The following is an 18036-nucleotide window of genomic DNA, read 5'->3' as shown; positions in this document are numbered from 1 at the left end:
ACAATATCTCACGTTTCTTGTGGCAGTCTCGTATAGTGAATGTTAGGCAAGAAGCACGCTCATATTTATAAAATACACAATAAAAAGGTGAGTTTTTCACAAAAAGACATTGCCTACATTATTTAAAGGATCATCATACACTTTTTTTCATATTTTGAAGCAATATAAGACGCAGCCAAATGGGGGAAAGTATACCGGCTTGAAGTTAGTGGTGGAAAGTTATTATACACAGTGATTCAAAAAAGTTGCACATAAACTGAAGAAGGCGATTCAAGGGTCGAAATACAACTGCTTTGGAACAGGAACATATGGTCTTGGATTTAATCCTGGGCCAGTTAACGAGAGTGATGAAAAGTGTGGTACAAGGTCTTCATCCAGTAATTTCTTCCAGAACTGTTGGAGGCTGTTTATCATACATCATCGGCTTAAAAATGAGACATCAGATGTAAATGCACGTAGAGCGGAGCACCTGCACACTTTTCTGTGCAAGTACGTGACATATGGTACTCAGTCCTACATGTCACAAGCTTTGGATGGACTGGGGAGGTGGAACTGCATGTCCACCTCGCTCCTATTATTTTCTTTCTTTGTGCCTCTGTTTATTGAAAGCCTTGTGTATGTGACACCAGTTCCCAACGAAAAAATTATTCTCACCAAGCATCTGAAAAGGTTCATACAATGCGCCAGAATTTTCTACGAAAGTGTTTTACCTGTACTGAATTTGTGGTCGCCGTTTCGAACACCCTTTGCAACATACAACATTGAGTAAACAGTACATTATCTTTGCTGAACTAGCATGGTAATCAAAACTGAGTCCCTTTTGTATCCCACAAAACACTTGTCCATAAATTTTCCTGTAGATGAAACTGACTTCGCTTACCTCAACGACAGTTTTCTAGGACTCTCGATGCTATGAGGAGGTGGTGTTGAATTTTCTTTTGCATTACCGCCTACAGACTTCCACCTAGCTTCATCATCTATGGACGGCAATTCAAGGGGAGATTCAGAGGATATGTGCCCCCAACAAAATCGGCTGAATTGACAGAGATTCTACAAGTAATATCAACGCCACATGTACCAATAACAGTGGTCACTCTCAGCTCACTTCAATCAAAAGTGACTGGCCGCTGATGAAGATCCTTCTGAGCAACTTTATTGACTATCGAAATGGAATGTGATTAGAATTCATCTTCTACATTCAGACGTATCACACTTACACGTTTCTTTCCTTTCTTGCAATATATATAATTTTCTGATGCTTTCTGTAAGTAGAATATGGCGTGGATTCCGAAAACATCGGCCACATGAAACCGAAATCACACTTTTATCACTTGATATCCAGAAAGTCACGGGCCAAGGCAATCAGGTTACAATAAACCAATATCTCATGTAAGTTCTCAAAATTACTGAAACTTACGATACCACCATTTTTAACCATTGTTGTTACTATTTTCAGGTGTATGGTACTTATATATGGATATTTATACAATGTTGTAGCAGTCTGTGAAAGTTCTGCCATGCTTAAGGTCGTTCGATATCGATATTTTTACAAATTACCGTGTTACGAGAATTAGTCTTCCTGTAATTGGCACAATAAAATATAAAATACAATTTAGTCTCAACTTTGTTTTATAAAATAAATTCAACATCGCTTATGAGAAATGCCACTTATATTTGTTTGATTTACCAATATGTATTTTATTGAATTTATGATTTAGGTTAATGTCTATACTTTTGAAAAATATTCAATTCATTTTGTCATTTCTGTAAGTATCTTTTGTTTCTATAATATTTTCAAAGATTTTTAGCCATGAAATAAGGATGAACTTTGATTTATGTTAAATATCAAAAGCGAAAATGTGAACAGCATTAATATGAGTTATTGAATGTTCTGGGTACTTCTGGAACAAAATATAATAGATATACACAGTAATCCTGACATCAAAGGCGCTCACTTACTCGTTAGTATTTAGACTATCCTCTAGTTCAGTTCACAAGACTCTTTGTTATATAGTAAACAAAGGCCTACTACAAGCACTGAACTTCAATAATGGGATATCTAACAATCTAACATCATCACTTCAGTCATCTCTGTATAAAAATCTAGTTCAAATTCTTACTTTCATTAAGATTATCATGCGACAAGAAGTCTAGATTCTGACACCATCTGCAAGTCCTCGTAACTCAAGTCTACAAATATTACATCAGAAGTGCCAGTCACAAATATGCAGTAAATTTAGGCTTCTAATATAAATCGATAAATGCGTTAGGGGGAACTTAATAATGTGAATGCAGTGTTTCTTGAGTTCTGAAAAGCATTTGACATACACTCCTGGAAATTGAAATAAGAACACCGTGAATTCATTGTCCCAGGAAGGGGAAACTTTATTGACACATTCCTGGGGTCAGATACATCACATGATCACACTGACAGAACCACAGGCACATAGACACAGGCATCAGAGCATGTACAATGTCGGCACTAGTACAGTGTATATCCACCTTTCTCAGCAATGCAGGCTGCTATTCTCCCATGGAGACGATCGTAGAGATGCTGGATGTAGTCCTGTGGAACGGCTTGCCACGCCATTTCCACCTGGCGCCTCAGTTGGACCAGCGTTCGTGCTGGACGTGTAGACCGCGTGAGACGACGCTTCATCCAGTCCCAAACATGCTCAATGGGGGACAGATCCGGAGATCTTGCTGGCCAGGGTAGTTGACTTACACCTTCTAGAGCACGTTGGGTGACACGGGATACATGCGGACGTGCATTGTCCTGTTGGAACAGCAAGTTCCCTTGCCGGTCTAGGAATGGTAGAACGATAGGTTCGATGACGGTTTGGATGTACTGTGCACTATTCAGTGTCCCCTCGACGATCACCAGAGGTGTACGGCCAGTGTAGGAGATCGCTCCCCACACCATGATGCCGGGTGTTGGCCCTGTGTGCCTCGGTCGTATGCAGTCCTGATTGTGGCGCTCACCTGCATGGCGCCAAACACGCATACGACCATCATTGACACCAAGGCAGAAGCGACTCTCATCGCTGAAGACGACACGTCTCCATTCGTCCCTCCATTCACGCCTGTCGTGACACCACTGGAGGCGGGCTGCACGATGTTGGGGCGTGAGCGGAAGACGGCCTAACGGTGTGCGGGACCGTAGCCCAGCTTCATGGAGACGGTTGCGAATGGTCCTCGAAGATACCCCAGGAGCAACAGTGTCCCTAATTTGCTGGGCAGTGGCGGTGCGGTCCCCTATGGCACTGTGTAGGATCCTACGGTCTTGGCGTGCATCCGTGCGTCGCTGCGGTCCGGTCCCAGGTCGACGGGCACGTGCACCTTCCGCCGACCACTGGCGACAACATCGATGTACTGTGGAGACCTCACGCCCCACGTGTTGAGCAATTCGGCGGTACGTCCACCCGGCCTCCCGCATGCCCACTATACGCCCTCGCTCAAAGTCCGTCAGCTGCATATACGGTTCACGTCCACGCTGTCGCGGCATGCTACCAGTGTTAAAGACTGCGATGGAGCTCCGTATGCCACGGCAAACTGGCTGACACTGACGGCGACGGTGCACAAATGCTGCGCAGCTAGCGCCATTCGACGGCCAACAGCGCGGTTCCTGGTGTGTCCGCTGTGCCGTGCGTGTGATCATTGCTTGTACAGCCCTCTCGCAGTGTCCGGAGCAAGTATGGTGGGTCTGACACACCGGTGTCAATGTGTTCTTTTTTCCATTTCCAGGAGTGTAGTATCATACTTGACATTTCTGTGTGGATTCTGGGACAGTCTAAGCATAGTATAGGACTGCCAACTGCCACCAGTATAAAGGCTTTATCAATGACATCATAGAGAGGGGGTAGGCCAATTGCCCTACGCATAAAAGGCGCGAAATTATAAAAATCAAAGATGCTGAACATATGCCAATTGTCCTACGTATAAAATCAAACATGGCTGACTTTAGGACAATCTAAAGTGCCATACAGATTTGTTGTTGTTGTCTTCAGTCCTGAGACTGGTTTGATGCAGCTCTCCATGTCTCCTGATAACGACGTCCTCCTGAGTAGTCCCCGCCCGAAGATCCGAATGGGGGACTATTTTACCTCCGGAATATTTTACCCAAGAGGACGTCATCATCATTTAATCATACAGTAAAGCTGCATGTCCTCGGGATAAATTACGGCTGTAGTTTCTCCTTGCTTTCAGCCGTTCGCAGTACCAGCACAGCAAGGCCGTTTTGGTTAATGTTGCAAGGCCAGATCAGTCAATCATCCAGACTGTTGCCCCTGCAACTACTGAAAAGGCTGCTGCCCGTCTTCAGGAACCACATGTTTGTCTGGCCTCTCAACAGATACCCCTCCGTTGTGGTTGCACCTACGATATGCCCATCTGTATCGCTGAGGCACGCAAGCCTCCCCACCAACGGCAAGGTCCATGGTTCATGGGGGGCATACAGATTTGTAAATCCAAAATGGCGATCAGAACACACTACAACAGCCTCTATGACATAATAATCCAAGACGCCGCTTCAGGATGGCTAACCTGAGGATACTGGGACACATGTATGATTGTCAGATTTTCCTCTGCCCAGTGGCATCAGAATCTAAGACGACGGACTTGGTGGATACTGGGACAGCCTGCATGGTTGTCAAGTCACTTGTGCTAAGTTTACAATCCTAGATGGTCATATAAGTAAGAAATGGGTCTGCAGTGACTTTTAATACCGCATTTCAAATACTAACATGTTACCTAGCTACCCCATTTCAACGATTTTATATGAGACTTTTAATGTTTAAACTATTTCAACTGTATGTGTGTGTTTTGCCATAGGGAAGGACAGGAATGTTAATTTATCCAAAGAAATACCTCCAAACCTCTACTGCTCTGCTTGCCAAGCGCTGAGACACTCTGTGTGGAGTTGAGAACCACCAGTAGAGGCAAAATGCCTTTATGTTCCCTGGGCTGTTCAGTGTGAGGCACCTCCAGGACGCCTCCAATCAGCGAAAGCGAGTGCCAGCTGCCATATCTTGTTGGCTCAGAGGTCCAATGTGAAATGGCTGTAAGGATACAGATGCAGCCAGCACTCCACATCATACCACAGATTCCATATCATATGGGTAGAGATTCACAGAAGAGGAATGCCACATGATGCAGTTGGGATGGGGGGCTGATGTCAGTTGTCTATTGTATACTGTGGGAGGTGTGCCCACCACAGCTGAACCCATTGGAGAAGCATTAGTAAGAATGCACGATTTTACACTTAAACATACTCTAATTTTAGCACTGGTCAGTTTCTGGCCTATTAGTCATCTGAGATATTTCGAGGAATGAAATGTTATTAACATTCCAGCACCCTGACGTACTTCCCCTTTCAAGGTTTTCTTGTATAGTTCTCCACACATGATGGTTGAAAACTGCAAGTTAATGAAACACTAGTATAATAATAGTATAGGGACTGCAACAACCACATGCTTTTTCTGATACGTGACATTGTTGTTTACTGATTTAATTTGTATTAAGTGGATTTTGGTGCAAATGAAATTTAGCAGTAGTCATACTTTGGGAGAGTTCTAGTTGGACAGCACATGTAGCACAAGCAGAACCTTTCTTAATAACATGTTTGCATACCTTTTACACCCAATACAAAATCGAGTCTGCTTGACACTAACACGTTTTTGTTTGTATATGGTGTCAAATGTTTACGAATTATCGTTCGGTAATTGCAATATTTTTTCCCATAATGCTGACAACGTGATTGTCAATGAAAGGATCACTCTAAACACTGGTATCTACTGTCTTCGGGGATCTTGTGGATGTACAGAGCGAGCTACGTTTCCCATATAGGTAAGAAAGAGAATGAGCAGCTCCAACTACTTCTCAACGTCACCTCGTTATCCAGTTCCAACTATTTCAACATAGCCACACGCAAGTAGATTATCGTAAAATCTAGACTTTTAATGTTTAAACAATTACGGGTATGTGTGTGTTGTAGGATAAGATGGGACAGGAACGTTAATTTATCCAAAAAAACGCCGTTTGGGCCTAGCACACTGAGCCGCATGTCAAGATCACTACACCATCTGCGCTGATTGCTGCAGAGTCCCGCACCACCACCAATACTACTGTATTTCGTCATTCTGTGTAGTACTGTTGTGCAGTGATTAGCACTTTGGACTTGCGCTTGGGAGGACAGAAGTTCAAATCCATGACAGGCCATCCAGGTTTCGGTTTTCCATGGCTTTCTTACATCGCTACAGGCAAATGGATGGATGGTTCCTTTGAAAGAACACAACCTATTTCCTCCCCCATCCTACATACCATCCGAATTTGTGTTCCATCTCACATGACGTCGAAGTCAACTCCTTAATCTTCCTCCCTTCTTCCTGTGTAGTGAGGTAGGAACTTTTTTGAATTTTTTTTTAAAGTTCTATGGCGGATGTCAGCAGGCTGTAACAGCTGTCCATGTGCAGACGTGAGGCCGTTGGAGTCAGGGGTAGAATGTATCTGACATCGGCAGCGGCAGAACTGCCCATGCAGCGTCGCAACCTGACTCAAGCGTGATTGCCGCTGCATTTTGTGCCTATTTCCTACCACTTCAATTCTAAACTTAGCACAAGTGACCTGAAACCATGCAGGATGTCCCAGTAGCCACAAAACCCGCCGTCTTAGATTCTGATGACATATGGCAGAGAAAAGTCTGATAATCGTGCATCTGTCCCACTATCCACAGGTTAGCTATCTTTGATCGCTATCTTGGATTTTTGGGCCTATACAACACTTTAGACTGTCCTAAGGTCAGTCATCTTTGATCTTGTACTTATAACGATTGGATTAGATCTGTCATCTCGACTTTTAGAATTTCCCTCATTTTATTCGCACATAGGGTAATTGGTCTACACATTCTCCATCCCCCTATGACATCATTGATGACATCACCATACATAGGGCAATTGGCGGACCTATAAGACACTTTAGATTGTTCCAGAGCCCACAGAGTGATATTATTATCACCTTAACGTTGATTGGTTCAAATGGCTCTGAGCACTATGGGACTTAACAGCTATGGTCATCAGTCCCCTAGAACGTAGAACTACTTAAACCTAACTAACCTAAGAACATCACACGACACCCAGTGATCACGAACGTTTATTAACTAAAGATCGATGATGTGGAGTATCAAACAAACTTTGTAATTGAACTGAGGTTTTCTTGGTGGGGAAGAGCTAGGCAGCTAGGTCCAGCCTGAGGTGCCTTAACCTCTCGATCAGTGCTTGCAATTTCGATAGACTTGGTCAAGCACACGACAGAAAGAACTGTACATAATTTGAAAACATGGAATGGAACCCAGCATTAGTGTAGCATTTGATATATTGTGTAGCTCAGTTGTAGCGATCGTTTATGTCGGTGGTCACAATAGTTGTGTAGCTGTGTTTCACATTGATTCGTATACAATCTGATATTGTATTGTTGCCATTATGCGCGTTAGATGCCATACTTCAAAAAATAGTGTATCTAGTACGATAGACCTGATACGACGACAGGTGTGAAGAAGATAAGGCTAAGTGGTGCACGAAACTGGAAACGTACTATGGAACGAAGTAATGACTGTCACGTTCATATTTTTATTTTCTTTCTGTGAGGACATCGCAACGACCAGATTTGTTTCGTTGTTGTTATACGGTGAAAATGGCTTTTGGTTTTCCCTCCCGTGTAACCTTTTCCAATCCAAAAAGGAATGCCTCTCAAGTCGTGATTGCTACTTCCATTTCTCCGATACAGTTTTCCTTTTCCTAGCAGAAAGATAACTTCTAAGTGCTGATTACATGATGGGTATTCTTTAAGTAATTTCATTATTTATTTCATTTTTGGTAGTAAGGAATCTTAACTTTATAAAGCAATAAAAATGTATGATACATGAAACGTATTTGTAGTTACGAATACGAAAAAGCATCAGCTGTACAGAGAATGACGGCAATGAAAATTTGTTCCGGACCGGGATTCGAACCGGGTTTCCAGCTTTTCGCGAGCTGTCACCTTCCCGGCATGGACTCAACAAGTTGTTGGATATCCCCTGCAGAAATACTACTGAGGCTTGCTGTCTGCATAGCAGTCCATAACTGAACTGCGAAAATGTTGCCAGTAGAGGACTTTGTGCACCAACTGACCTCTCGATTAATCTCATAAATGGTCAGAGGGACTCATGTCAAGGTGTCTGGGTGGCCAAATCATCCTCTCGAATTGCCCAGAATGTGCTTCAAACCAATAGCGAACAAATCAGGGCCAATGACATGGCGCATTGTCATCCATACAAATTCCAGTGTTGCTGGGGAACATGAAGTCCTTGAATAGCTGCAAATGGTCTCCAAGTAGCCGAACATAACCATTTTCAGTCAATGGTCGGTTAAGATGGACCAGAGCACCCAGTCCATTCCATATAAACACAGCCCACATGATTATGGAGCCACCACCACCGGCTTGCACAGTGCCTTGTTGGCAGCTTGGGTCCGTGGTTCAAAAACGGCTCTGAGCACTATGGGACTTAAATCTGAGGTCATCAGTCCCCTACACTTAGAACTACTTAAACCTAACTAACCATAAGGACATCACACACATCCAAGCCCGAGGCAGAATTCGAACTTGCGACCGTAGCGGTCGCGCGATTATAGACTGAAGCGCCTAGAACCGCTCGGCCACAGCGGCCGGCTTGGGTCCATGGCCTCGTGGGGTCTGCGCCACACTGCAACCCTACCAACAGCTCTTATCTGCTGAAATCGGGACTCATCTGACGAAACCACTGTTTAACAATCGTCTAGGGTCCAACCGATATTGCCACGAGCCCTGGAAAGGCACTGCAGGCGTTGCTGTGCCGTTAGCAAGTGTCTACACATCGGCCGTCTGCTACCGCAGCTCATTAACGCTAAGTTTCGCCTCACTGCCCTAACGGATACGTTCGCCGTACGTCCCATGTTGATTCCTGCGGTTCTTTCATGCAGTGTTGCTTGTCAGTGAACACTGACAAACTTAAGCAAACGCCGCTGCTCTCGGTCGTTAAGCGAAGGCCGTCGGCCACTGCATTTTCCGTATTTTTGAGTCTGTGGATCTCGGAATATTGAATTCCCTAACGATTTCCGACATGAGATGTCCTGTGTGTCTAGCTACAATTACCATCCTACGCTCAAAGTCTGTTAATTCCCGTCGTGTGGCCATTATCACGTCGAAAACCATTTCTCATGAATCACCTGAGTACAAATGACTGCTACGCCAACGCATAGCCCTTTTATGCATTGTGTACGCGATATTACTCCCATCTGTATAATATGTGCATATGACTTTGGTCATCTCAGCATACACTCCTGGAAATGGAAAAAAGAACACATTGACACCGGTGTGTCAGACCCGCCATACTTGCTCCGGACACTGCGAGAGGGCTGTACAAGCAATGATCACACGCACGGCACAGCGGACACACCAGGAACCGCGCTGTTGGCCGTCGAATGGCGCTAGCTGCGCAGCATTTGTGCACCGCCGCCGTCAGTGTCAGCCAGTTTGCCGTGGCATACGGAGCTCCATCGCAGTCTTTAACACTGGTAGCATGCCGCGACAGCGTGGACGTGAACCGTATGTGCAGTTGACGGACTTTGAGCGAGGGCATATAATGGGCATGAGGGAGGCCGGGTGGACGTACCGCCGAATTGCTCAACACGTGGGGCGTGAGGTCGCCACAGTACATCGATGTTGTCGCCAGTGGTCGGCGGAAGGTGCACGTTCCTGTCGACCTGGGACCGGACCGCAGCGACGCACGGATGCACGCCAAGACCGTAGGATGCTACACAGTGCCGTAGGGGACCGCACCACCACTTCCTAGCAAATTAGGGACACTGTTGCTCCTGGGGTATCGGCTAGGACCATTCGCAACCGTCTCCATGAAGCTGGGCTACGGTCCCGCACACCGTTAGGCCGTCTTCCGCTCACGCCCCAACATCGTGCAGCCCGCCTCCAGTGGTGTCGCGACAGGCGTGAATGGAGAGATGAATGGAGACGTGTCGTCTTCAGCGATGAGATTCGCTTCTGTCTTGGTGCCAATGATGGTCGTATGCGTGTTTGGCGCCGTGCAGGTGAGCGCCACAATCAGGACTGCATATGACCGAGGCACACAGGGCCAACACCCGGCATCATTGTGTGGGGAGCGATCTCCTACACTGGCCGTACACCTCTGGTGATCGTCGAGGGGACACTGAATAGTGCACGGTACATCCAAACCGTCATCTAACCCATCGTTCTACCATTCCTAGACCGGCAAGGGAACTTGCTGTTCCAACAGGACAATGCACGTCTGCATGTATCCCGTGCCACCCAACGTGCTCTAGAATGTGTAAGTCAACTACCCTGGCCAGCAAGATCTCCGGGTCTGTCCCCTATTGAGCATGTTTGGGACTGGATGAAGCGTCGTCTCACGCGGTCTGCACTTCCAGCACGAACGCTGGTCCAACTGAGGCGCCAGGTGGAAATGGCATGGCAAGCCGTTCCACAGGACTACATCCAGCATCTCTACGATCGTCTCCATGGGAGAATAGCAGCCTGCATTGCTGCGAAAGGTGGATATACACTGTACTAGTGGCGACATTGTGCATGCTCTGTTGCCTGTGTCTACGTGCCTGTGGTTCTGTCAGTGTGATCATGTGATGTATCTGACCCCAGGAATGTGTCAATAAAGTTTCCCCTTCCTGGGACAATGAATTCACGGTGTTCTTATTTCAATTTCCAGGAGTGTATATCAATGCTGATTATGTTAATAGTAACCTCACCGGCAGTTGTGGCCAAGCGACTCTAGGCGCTTCAGTCTGGAAGTGTACTGCTGCTACGGTCGCAGGTTCGAATCCTGCCTCGGGCATGGATGTGTGTGCTGTCCTTAGGTTAGTTAGGTTCAAGTAGTTCTATGTCTAGGGGACTGATGACCTCAGAAGTTAAGTCCCATAGTGCTTTGAGCCATTTGAAACATTTTGAATAGTAACCTCGAACTTTCCGCAGGTGATGCAAAATGAAGTACTTTCTGAGAAAAACTGCACAAATATCCAGTTAGATTGTCATAAGATTTCGGTATGGTGGAAAGATTGCCAACTTCCTTGAAAGGTACAAAATTTAACATTATGCACCTCTCAAAACGTAGAAAAGTAGAATCTTTTGACTATGGCAGCGAAAAGTCACAGTGGAATCAGTCAACTAATACAAACACCTGGGCGCCACAATTTCTATAGGTATAAAAGGAAATGATTAAACTGGACTAACAAGAAACAATGAACTTATAGGAAGTGGGCAGCACGAGGAGTCACAGGTTTGTTTCGCCAGTGGGAGAGCGTCACTGGGTTACCGAATAAACTGAACTGGTAGACCCAGATGCAGGCTTTCCCGTCAAAGTCTGCTTACAGAGTTTCAGGAACGAGCTTTACGTTAGGAATCATGGAATACACTAAAAATCTGTACGTCTCAACCCAGGAGCGACCGCAAAGGCAAGAGTGGACCAATAACAGCGTGCCCAAGTGCGTTCCAATCGATTTCTTTCCGCGCTCCTAAAACGACTGGAATGGTAAAAAACCCTGACATGGACCATACGAAACAATGCAACTTCTGTTGCGTCCAAGACCTTTGTCGCATGGTAGCGTCTATTCGGTAGAATGGAAAAAACGCCTATAATCTGTCGGTGAACTAGCAGTGAAATAAATGCAAGAGCTGCTGTCCATGTGTCAATATTTCACCACTATCAGTACTTTTATTTTATTTCGGAATACTGTTGTGTTCGCTGAGGAAGCCATATTAATATCTGTACCGAAAGCTGCTGGCTACGTAAACAGATCTCCATCTTATCTTACGCAGTCATTCGTTCAGTTTTTGTACACCTGCTCAAATATAAATTGTTTTAGTTAGATACCCGAACAATATTACAGCTGTAGGCCTACACAAAATTAGCCTTGTTCCAGTGTTTATATTTCTTGTTTACTGATAGTACTTATGTAGCAAATACACTGAAGAGCCAAAGAAACTGGTACACGTGCCTAATATGGAGTAGGGCCCCCGCGAGCACGCAGAAATACCACAGCACGACGTGGCATGGACTCGACTAATGTCTGAAGTAGTATTGGAGGGAATTGACACCATGTATCCTGCAGGGTTGTCCATAGATCCGTAAGAGTACGAAGAAGTGGAGATCTCTTCTGAACAGCACGTTGCAAGGCATCCTAGATGTGCTTAAAAATGATCATGTCTGGGGAGACTGATGGCCAGCTTAAGTGTTTTAAACTCAGAAGAGTGTTCCTAGAGCCACTCTGTAGCAATTCTGGACGTGTGGGATGTCGCATTGTCCCGCTGGAATTGTCCAAGTTCGTCGAAACGCACACTGAAGATGACTGGATGCAGGACGCTTATGTACGTGTCACCTGTCAGAGTCGTATCTAGACGTATCAGGTGCCCCATGTCACTCCAACTGCACACGTCTCTCACTATTGTAGAGCCTCCACCAGCTTAAACAGTTCCCTGCTGACATGAAGGGTCCATGGATTCATGAGATTATCTCCATACCCGTACACGTCCATCCGCTCGATGCAATTTGAAACGAGGCTCGTCCGACCAGGTAACATGTTTCCAGTCATCTACAGTCCCTAGCAGTTCTAGGCGCTCAGTCCGGAACCGCGCGACTGCTGCGGTCGCAGGTTCGAATCCTGCCTCGGGCATGGATGTGTGTGATGTCCTTAGGTTAGTTAGGTTTAAGTAGTTCTAAGTTCTAGGGGACTGATGACAACCGATGTTAAGTCCCATAGTGCTCAGAGCCATTTGAACCATTTTGAATCAACAGTCCAATGTCCGAGTCGACGGGTCCAGGTGAGGCGTAAAGCTTTGTGTCGTGCAGTCATCAAGGGTACATGAGTGGGCCTTCGGCTCGGAAAGCCCATATCGATGATGTTTCGTTGAATGGTTCGCACGCTGGCACTTTTTGATGGCCCAGCATTGAAATCTGCTGTAATTTGCGGAAGGGTTGCACTTCTGTCACTCTGAACGATTCTCTTCAGTCGTCGTTGGTCCCGTTCTTGCAGAAACTTTTTTCTGCCGCAAACGGTGTCGGAGTTCTGATGTTTTATCAGATTCCTAATATTCACGATACACTCGTGAAATGGTCGTACGGGAAAGTCCCCACTTCATCGGTACATCGGAGACGCTGTGTCCCATCGCTTGTACGACACTACACCACGTTCAGACCCACTTAAATCTTGATAGCCTGTCACAGTAGCAGCAGTAACCGATGTGTCAACTGCGCCAGACACTTGTTGTCTTATAAATGCGTTGCCGACCGCAGCGCTAGATTCTGTCTGTTTACATATCTCTGTATTTGAACACGCTTGCCTATATTTGTTCCTTTGGAGCTTCAGTGTTTGGTACTTACATGTATTGACGAAAAAGAGCACGAGCTGCGGGATTACCGAAAACAACTTGACGTTCCCACTTTGACCTCAGAAAAGCGTCTGTCATACCTGGCTACGAAGGACGCGGAGACAGTAGGCCATCCCAGCGGCTGACGAAGGCGGTAGTATCTGCAGCTGTACTGCCCGGCGCACCTGGCCTCTGCATTAAGTACACGGGCAACCTTGATCTCTGGAACACTTTTATCTGCGGGGACGCACAGACTTATTATGAGACAGATCGTTTTTGAATTTTACGGGATGCGTAACAGACTCTCGAAAGATAAGATACCCTACTCATGTCTCTGCACTTGAAACAGCAGTGTAGGAAATAAAAATAACGCTTTCTGTTATTCTGCACTTGAAATTAGTTCCACGGCTGTTACTGCGGTACACATACTCAATTTGCGAACTGAACTGTAATACACATATTTTTCACAAACTGAAATCATCTTCACGAGGCAGCAACTTAATACCGGTCATAAATTAAGGAACGGACACTAATCAGATTATGTAAAAACTCTATGGCGTGCAGTAAGCATGTATAATATGACCAAGTGATGTGTTTGAGAGAGAAACGTGCACTTCCGAGATCTAAAGAAAACAGATAAAACTAGTCGTGCACTCACAGCATGTGGAATGTTACATATGCCTATACCAATCCATTCATGATATTATTAGCCCCTGCAGAGAAAGAACGTAAAACGATAAGAGTCGGCGATATCTTGCACATCCTGCTCCTCAAATGGTTCCAAAATATACCGTTGTCCTCCCGAGGCACACGGTCCCCTAGATAAAACAATAAATGAATAGATTTTACTGACAAAGTAACAAGTTTAAATCAGACTGACAGAAGAACGATAAAATATTCTCGTTGATTTGAGTCAAACGGGGTATGAAGCTAGGTGTTTTCGGCGACTTCCACTGCGTTCAGTGCCAGGCGTATAACTAATTGCCTGAACTGTGGCGACTCGCTCCAAATACACATTCATCATCCAGCTACTAGTACCGTTTTCATATACATTTAAATTACCAAATCTCGTCTGTACATCCTACAAGATTGCCGGCCGCAGTGGTCTCGCGGTTCTAGGCGCTCAGTCCGGAACCGCGCGACTGCTACGGTCGCACGTTCGAATCCTGCCTCGGGCATGGATGTGTCTGATGTCCTTAGGTTAGTTAAGTTTAAGTAGTTCTAAATTCTAGGGGACTGATGACCACAGATATTAAGTGCCATAGTGCTCAGAGTCATTTGAACCATTTTTCCTACAAGGTTACCGCGCCAAGCGCAACATTTACATATTGTTCATTTTTACAACGTCTGCAGTCGGTGGCTGCACAACAAAGTTAATTTTCCGTCTCGATCGTGTATATTTCCAATGGTATGACCTGCTTCGATTTCCTCCTGATATCTGAATGTGTTGGCTACAAGAGTGAAGAATCTATATGCATAATACTTCATTGTTGTACGACATAGCATGCATATTGCTTCTAGAAATTCAGGGGTTACTCTTTGTAGCCCAGACGGGTCACCAGTTGTGCTCATCTTTCACACTACTGTTGTACATATTTGTATGTAACCTGCGCTACTTCAGTGCGATATCCTTTTCAAACGCTTTCGAGAAATCCACATTGTACATTCCAAGAGACTGTCGAATACCATGCAATAGCATCAACAATCTAGCAGCGGCGTTAGCGCAACCGGCTAAAGGCTGCAAATTAGATGACTGCACGTAACAGTATTCGAGGGACTTCGTTTTCTTGTTGTATCGCTAATTGCTACTACGAATCATGCTACTTAAGATAGGGGCAACAGTGATTACTGAGTGAGTCTGAAGCAAAATACTTCTTGTAGTTTCGAGAAACCTGAACTTCAAGTTCACAAGGTTTCAGAATTCTGTTTACATTGCAAAATATAATTTCAAATTTTTTGTGTATATTAGACACAAAAATACTTCGTAACGTTTTCAGTTTGCACGATGAAATAACAGGTTAATATAAATGATCACTTTCATATCACAATTCGTAAAATTCTGTACACACTTGAATACATTTGCTTCCAAAATATTGTTATTTAAGAAGAACGTGATTTACGTTTCCTCTGTACTGCTTTATTATTAGTTATTATCAATTCAATTATCAGAAAATCGCTTTTTAAAGCTGTAACAAAATATTTATGTAATTCTACAATGCTACATGAACACAGTGCCTTTGAGACTTAAAAATAGTGAAACAAGAAGAGAACGAATAGCGTTTAATGCGTTACCCCATTGTTGAAAATATTTTGTATCACCAGGCTCAGCTCCCTCTTCTCATATGTCATACAAAGATTATTTAGATAATATACGACATAAAAGATCAGCATAACCTCACACGAACGTAAACATTTCGTGACATCTTGTAACTAGTTTTCATTTCGTTCACTATGGAGCATCACAATGTGGGATTTCGCATATATCCAAAGCCACAACAATTTTACATGCCTTACCATGCTCTAAATGCACTCCACTCATTTTTGTGGGAAATGTCACTTGTTTCCGTTTGCTTCTAACCCCGCCCCCCTCCCCCCCCCCCCCCCCCCCCCCAGTTATGATGATGCATTGGTAGCGAGGTATACTCGAGGAATTAAAAATAATCGCGATGAAAAGAACCATTATTTATCGATTCTTCCATGCTCGTATCGTAAATCCAGTGTGCTTTGTTCAAATCTGACGTACCCCGATATGAATTCACTGTGATAGCTACATACGAGTATACAGAGGTTGGATACAAATCTGGAAGCACCCAAAAGCACAACACATTTGCATGCCTAATACGGTGTAGGGAACACGTTGGCCTTTAAAGCAGGTTTCAGTCGTCTCAGAGTGGATCAATACAGGTCCTGCGTGTTTACAAGGGAATCTTATACCATTATTTCTGCAAAACAGTGGCAAGTTCAGATTACGCAGTCTTAACTCCAAAGTAAACCACAAAGGATCAATAATATCGAGATCTGGTGATTGTAGTGGCCAGTGGAGAGGCGACAATTGATCCTCATGCTAAAAAAAAAAACCAATCCTGGACAATCAAAGCTGTGTGAACGGGGCCCTGTGGCTTCTAGACGTAATGGTACAAGAGAGAGGCGAGTTTCTACTGTTAGTAACGAGGGGTGAGTCGCTATCTATTGCCACCTATAATAACTCCGAAAGCATGATAGGATCTGAAAAGTTTGTGGGATAAATGTTGCATGGGACAACGGGGGCTATTATATGACGTTGGTTTTTTGTTGCTAGGTGGGGTCGCTTCAGAAACATGTAGATCAACTTTGTTTTTTTAAATGGGATGTTGTAGTTCGGTACTTATTTTCTGATAGTGGCTATCGAGACGAATCCAGCGATGTGCAAATAAGGTCTTTGAAGGTCAACGAAGGTCACAAAGATGGCATGAACGTCGATTTACAGAAGGTGTTTGAGGTGTTGACCATTGGTATCAATGCAGTGCCGCAATCTTCTTGTAATGGATTTGGTGGTATTCCTTATCACATGCTCTGACAATTCTCTCTCGCATATTTTCAGGTGTAGTTGGAACGCCTTTATCAACAATGTCTTTTACGAATCCCCACAAGAAAAAATCCAGGGGCGTCAAGTCTGGAGAACGAGCCGGCCACGATACGTATCCTTCGCGTCCAGTCCAGCGATTTGGGAATTATCTCCACACCTCATTTCTAGGCATCAGCGAAAAATGTGCCAGACACCCGTCGTGTTGATACCACATTCTGTTCCTTGTTCCTAAAGGTATTTCTTTCAATAACAGACCTAATGTTTCTTGCAGGAATGTGGTGTACTTCCTACCATTAAGATTTCCTTCCATGAAATATGGACCTATAATTCTGCCCTACAGAATCCCACACCATACATTCACCGACTACGGTTTTTGGTGTGCAACTTGCCGCAGCCAACATGGTTTTTCAGTTGCCCAATAATGTATGTTATGCAAATAAACATTTTCATGGTTTGTGAATGTAGCCTCGTCAGTAAATAAAATCAAATGTGTCATCCCTCTGAATCTGAAGTTGAGGCCATCGACAAAATTCAATGCGATCCATACAATCCGTACCAGTTAATTCTTGGTGGAGACTGATATGGTAAGGATGATATTTATGACGCTGCAGAACACGAACAACACTACTCTGGCTCATGGCAGATTCTCTTGCGATTTCGAACCACAGTGGCAAGAGTACTAATTTCCGTTTCCTCGTTAGTAACTTTCCTTTGCCGGATATATTTCCGATGCATTAAAGATCCAGTTGTTCTCAGTTTATCATACACATATTTAAAATCACGACGTGTAAGGTGAGTACGCTGAGGACATCTTTCAGGGTATATTGTCATTGAATTTCGTTGGCATTCTCCGTAAATGAGAACCATGTCGACTTGTTCTTCGAAGGAATACATCATTCACATTCGCTTGATACGACGATACTAGTCTTACCGTTCCTATTAGTGTTTTATTGCGAAACCGTCGAATGGTGCTTACATGACAATGGCACGTTAGATGGATACGCCGTATTCGGCGAATATTTACTATTTGTACGATATACGAGAGAGACTTT

The 18036-nt window shown here is 44.5% G+C and overlaps 1 protein-coding gene across 1 annotated transcript in view; it reads right to left on the bottom strand.

The window, feature by feature from the left end:
* LOC126334596 (probable aconitate hydratase, mitochondrial) overlaps positions 1 to 13594 on the bottom strand; it is a 142849-nt gene extending 129255 nt beyond the window's left edge. Inside the window, exon 1 of the mRNA XM_049996988.1 lies at positions 13521 to 13594. Coding sequence (XP_049852945.1) covers positions 13521 to 13553 — 33 coding nt within the window. The 5' untranslated portion in view covers positions 13554 to 13594. The remainder of the gene's footprint in view (positions 1 to 13520) is intronic.
* Positions 13595 to 18036: the final 4442 nt, after the last annotated feature.

This window comes from Schistocerca gregaria, chromosome 2 (genome assembly GCF_023897955.1).
Source record: "Schistocerca gregaria isolate iqSchGreg1 chromosome 2, iqSchGreg1.2, whole genome shotgun sequence".
Taxonomy (NCBI): domain Eukaryota; kingdom Metazoa; phylum Arthropoda; class Insecta; order Orthoptera; family Acrididae; genus Schistocerca; species Schistocerca gregaria.
Note: the sequence above shows the minus strand (reverse complement) of the source record. Positions and strands in the feature narration are given on the sequence as shown.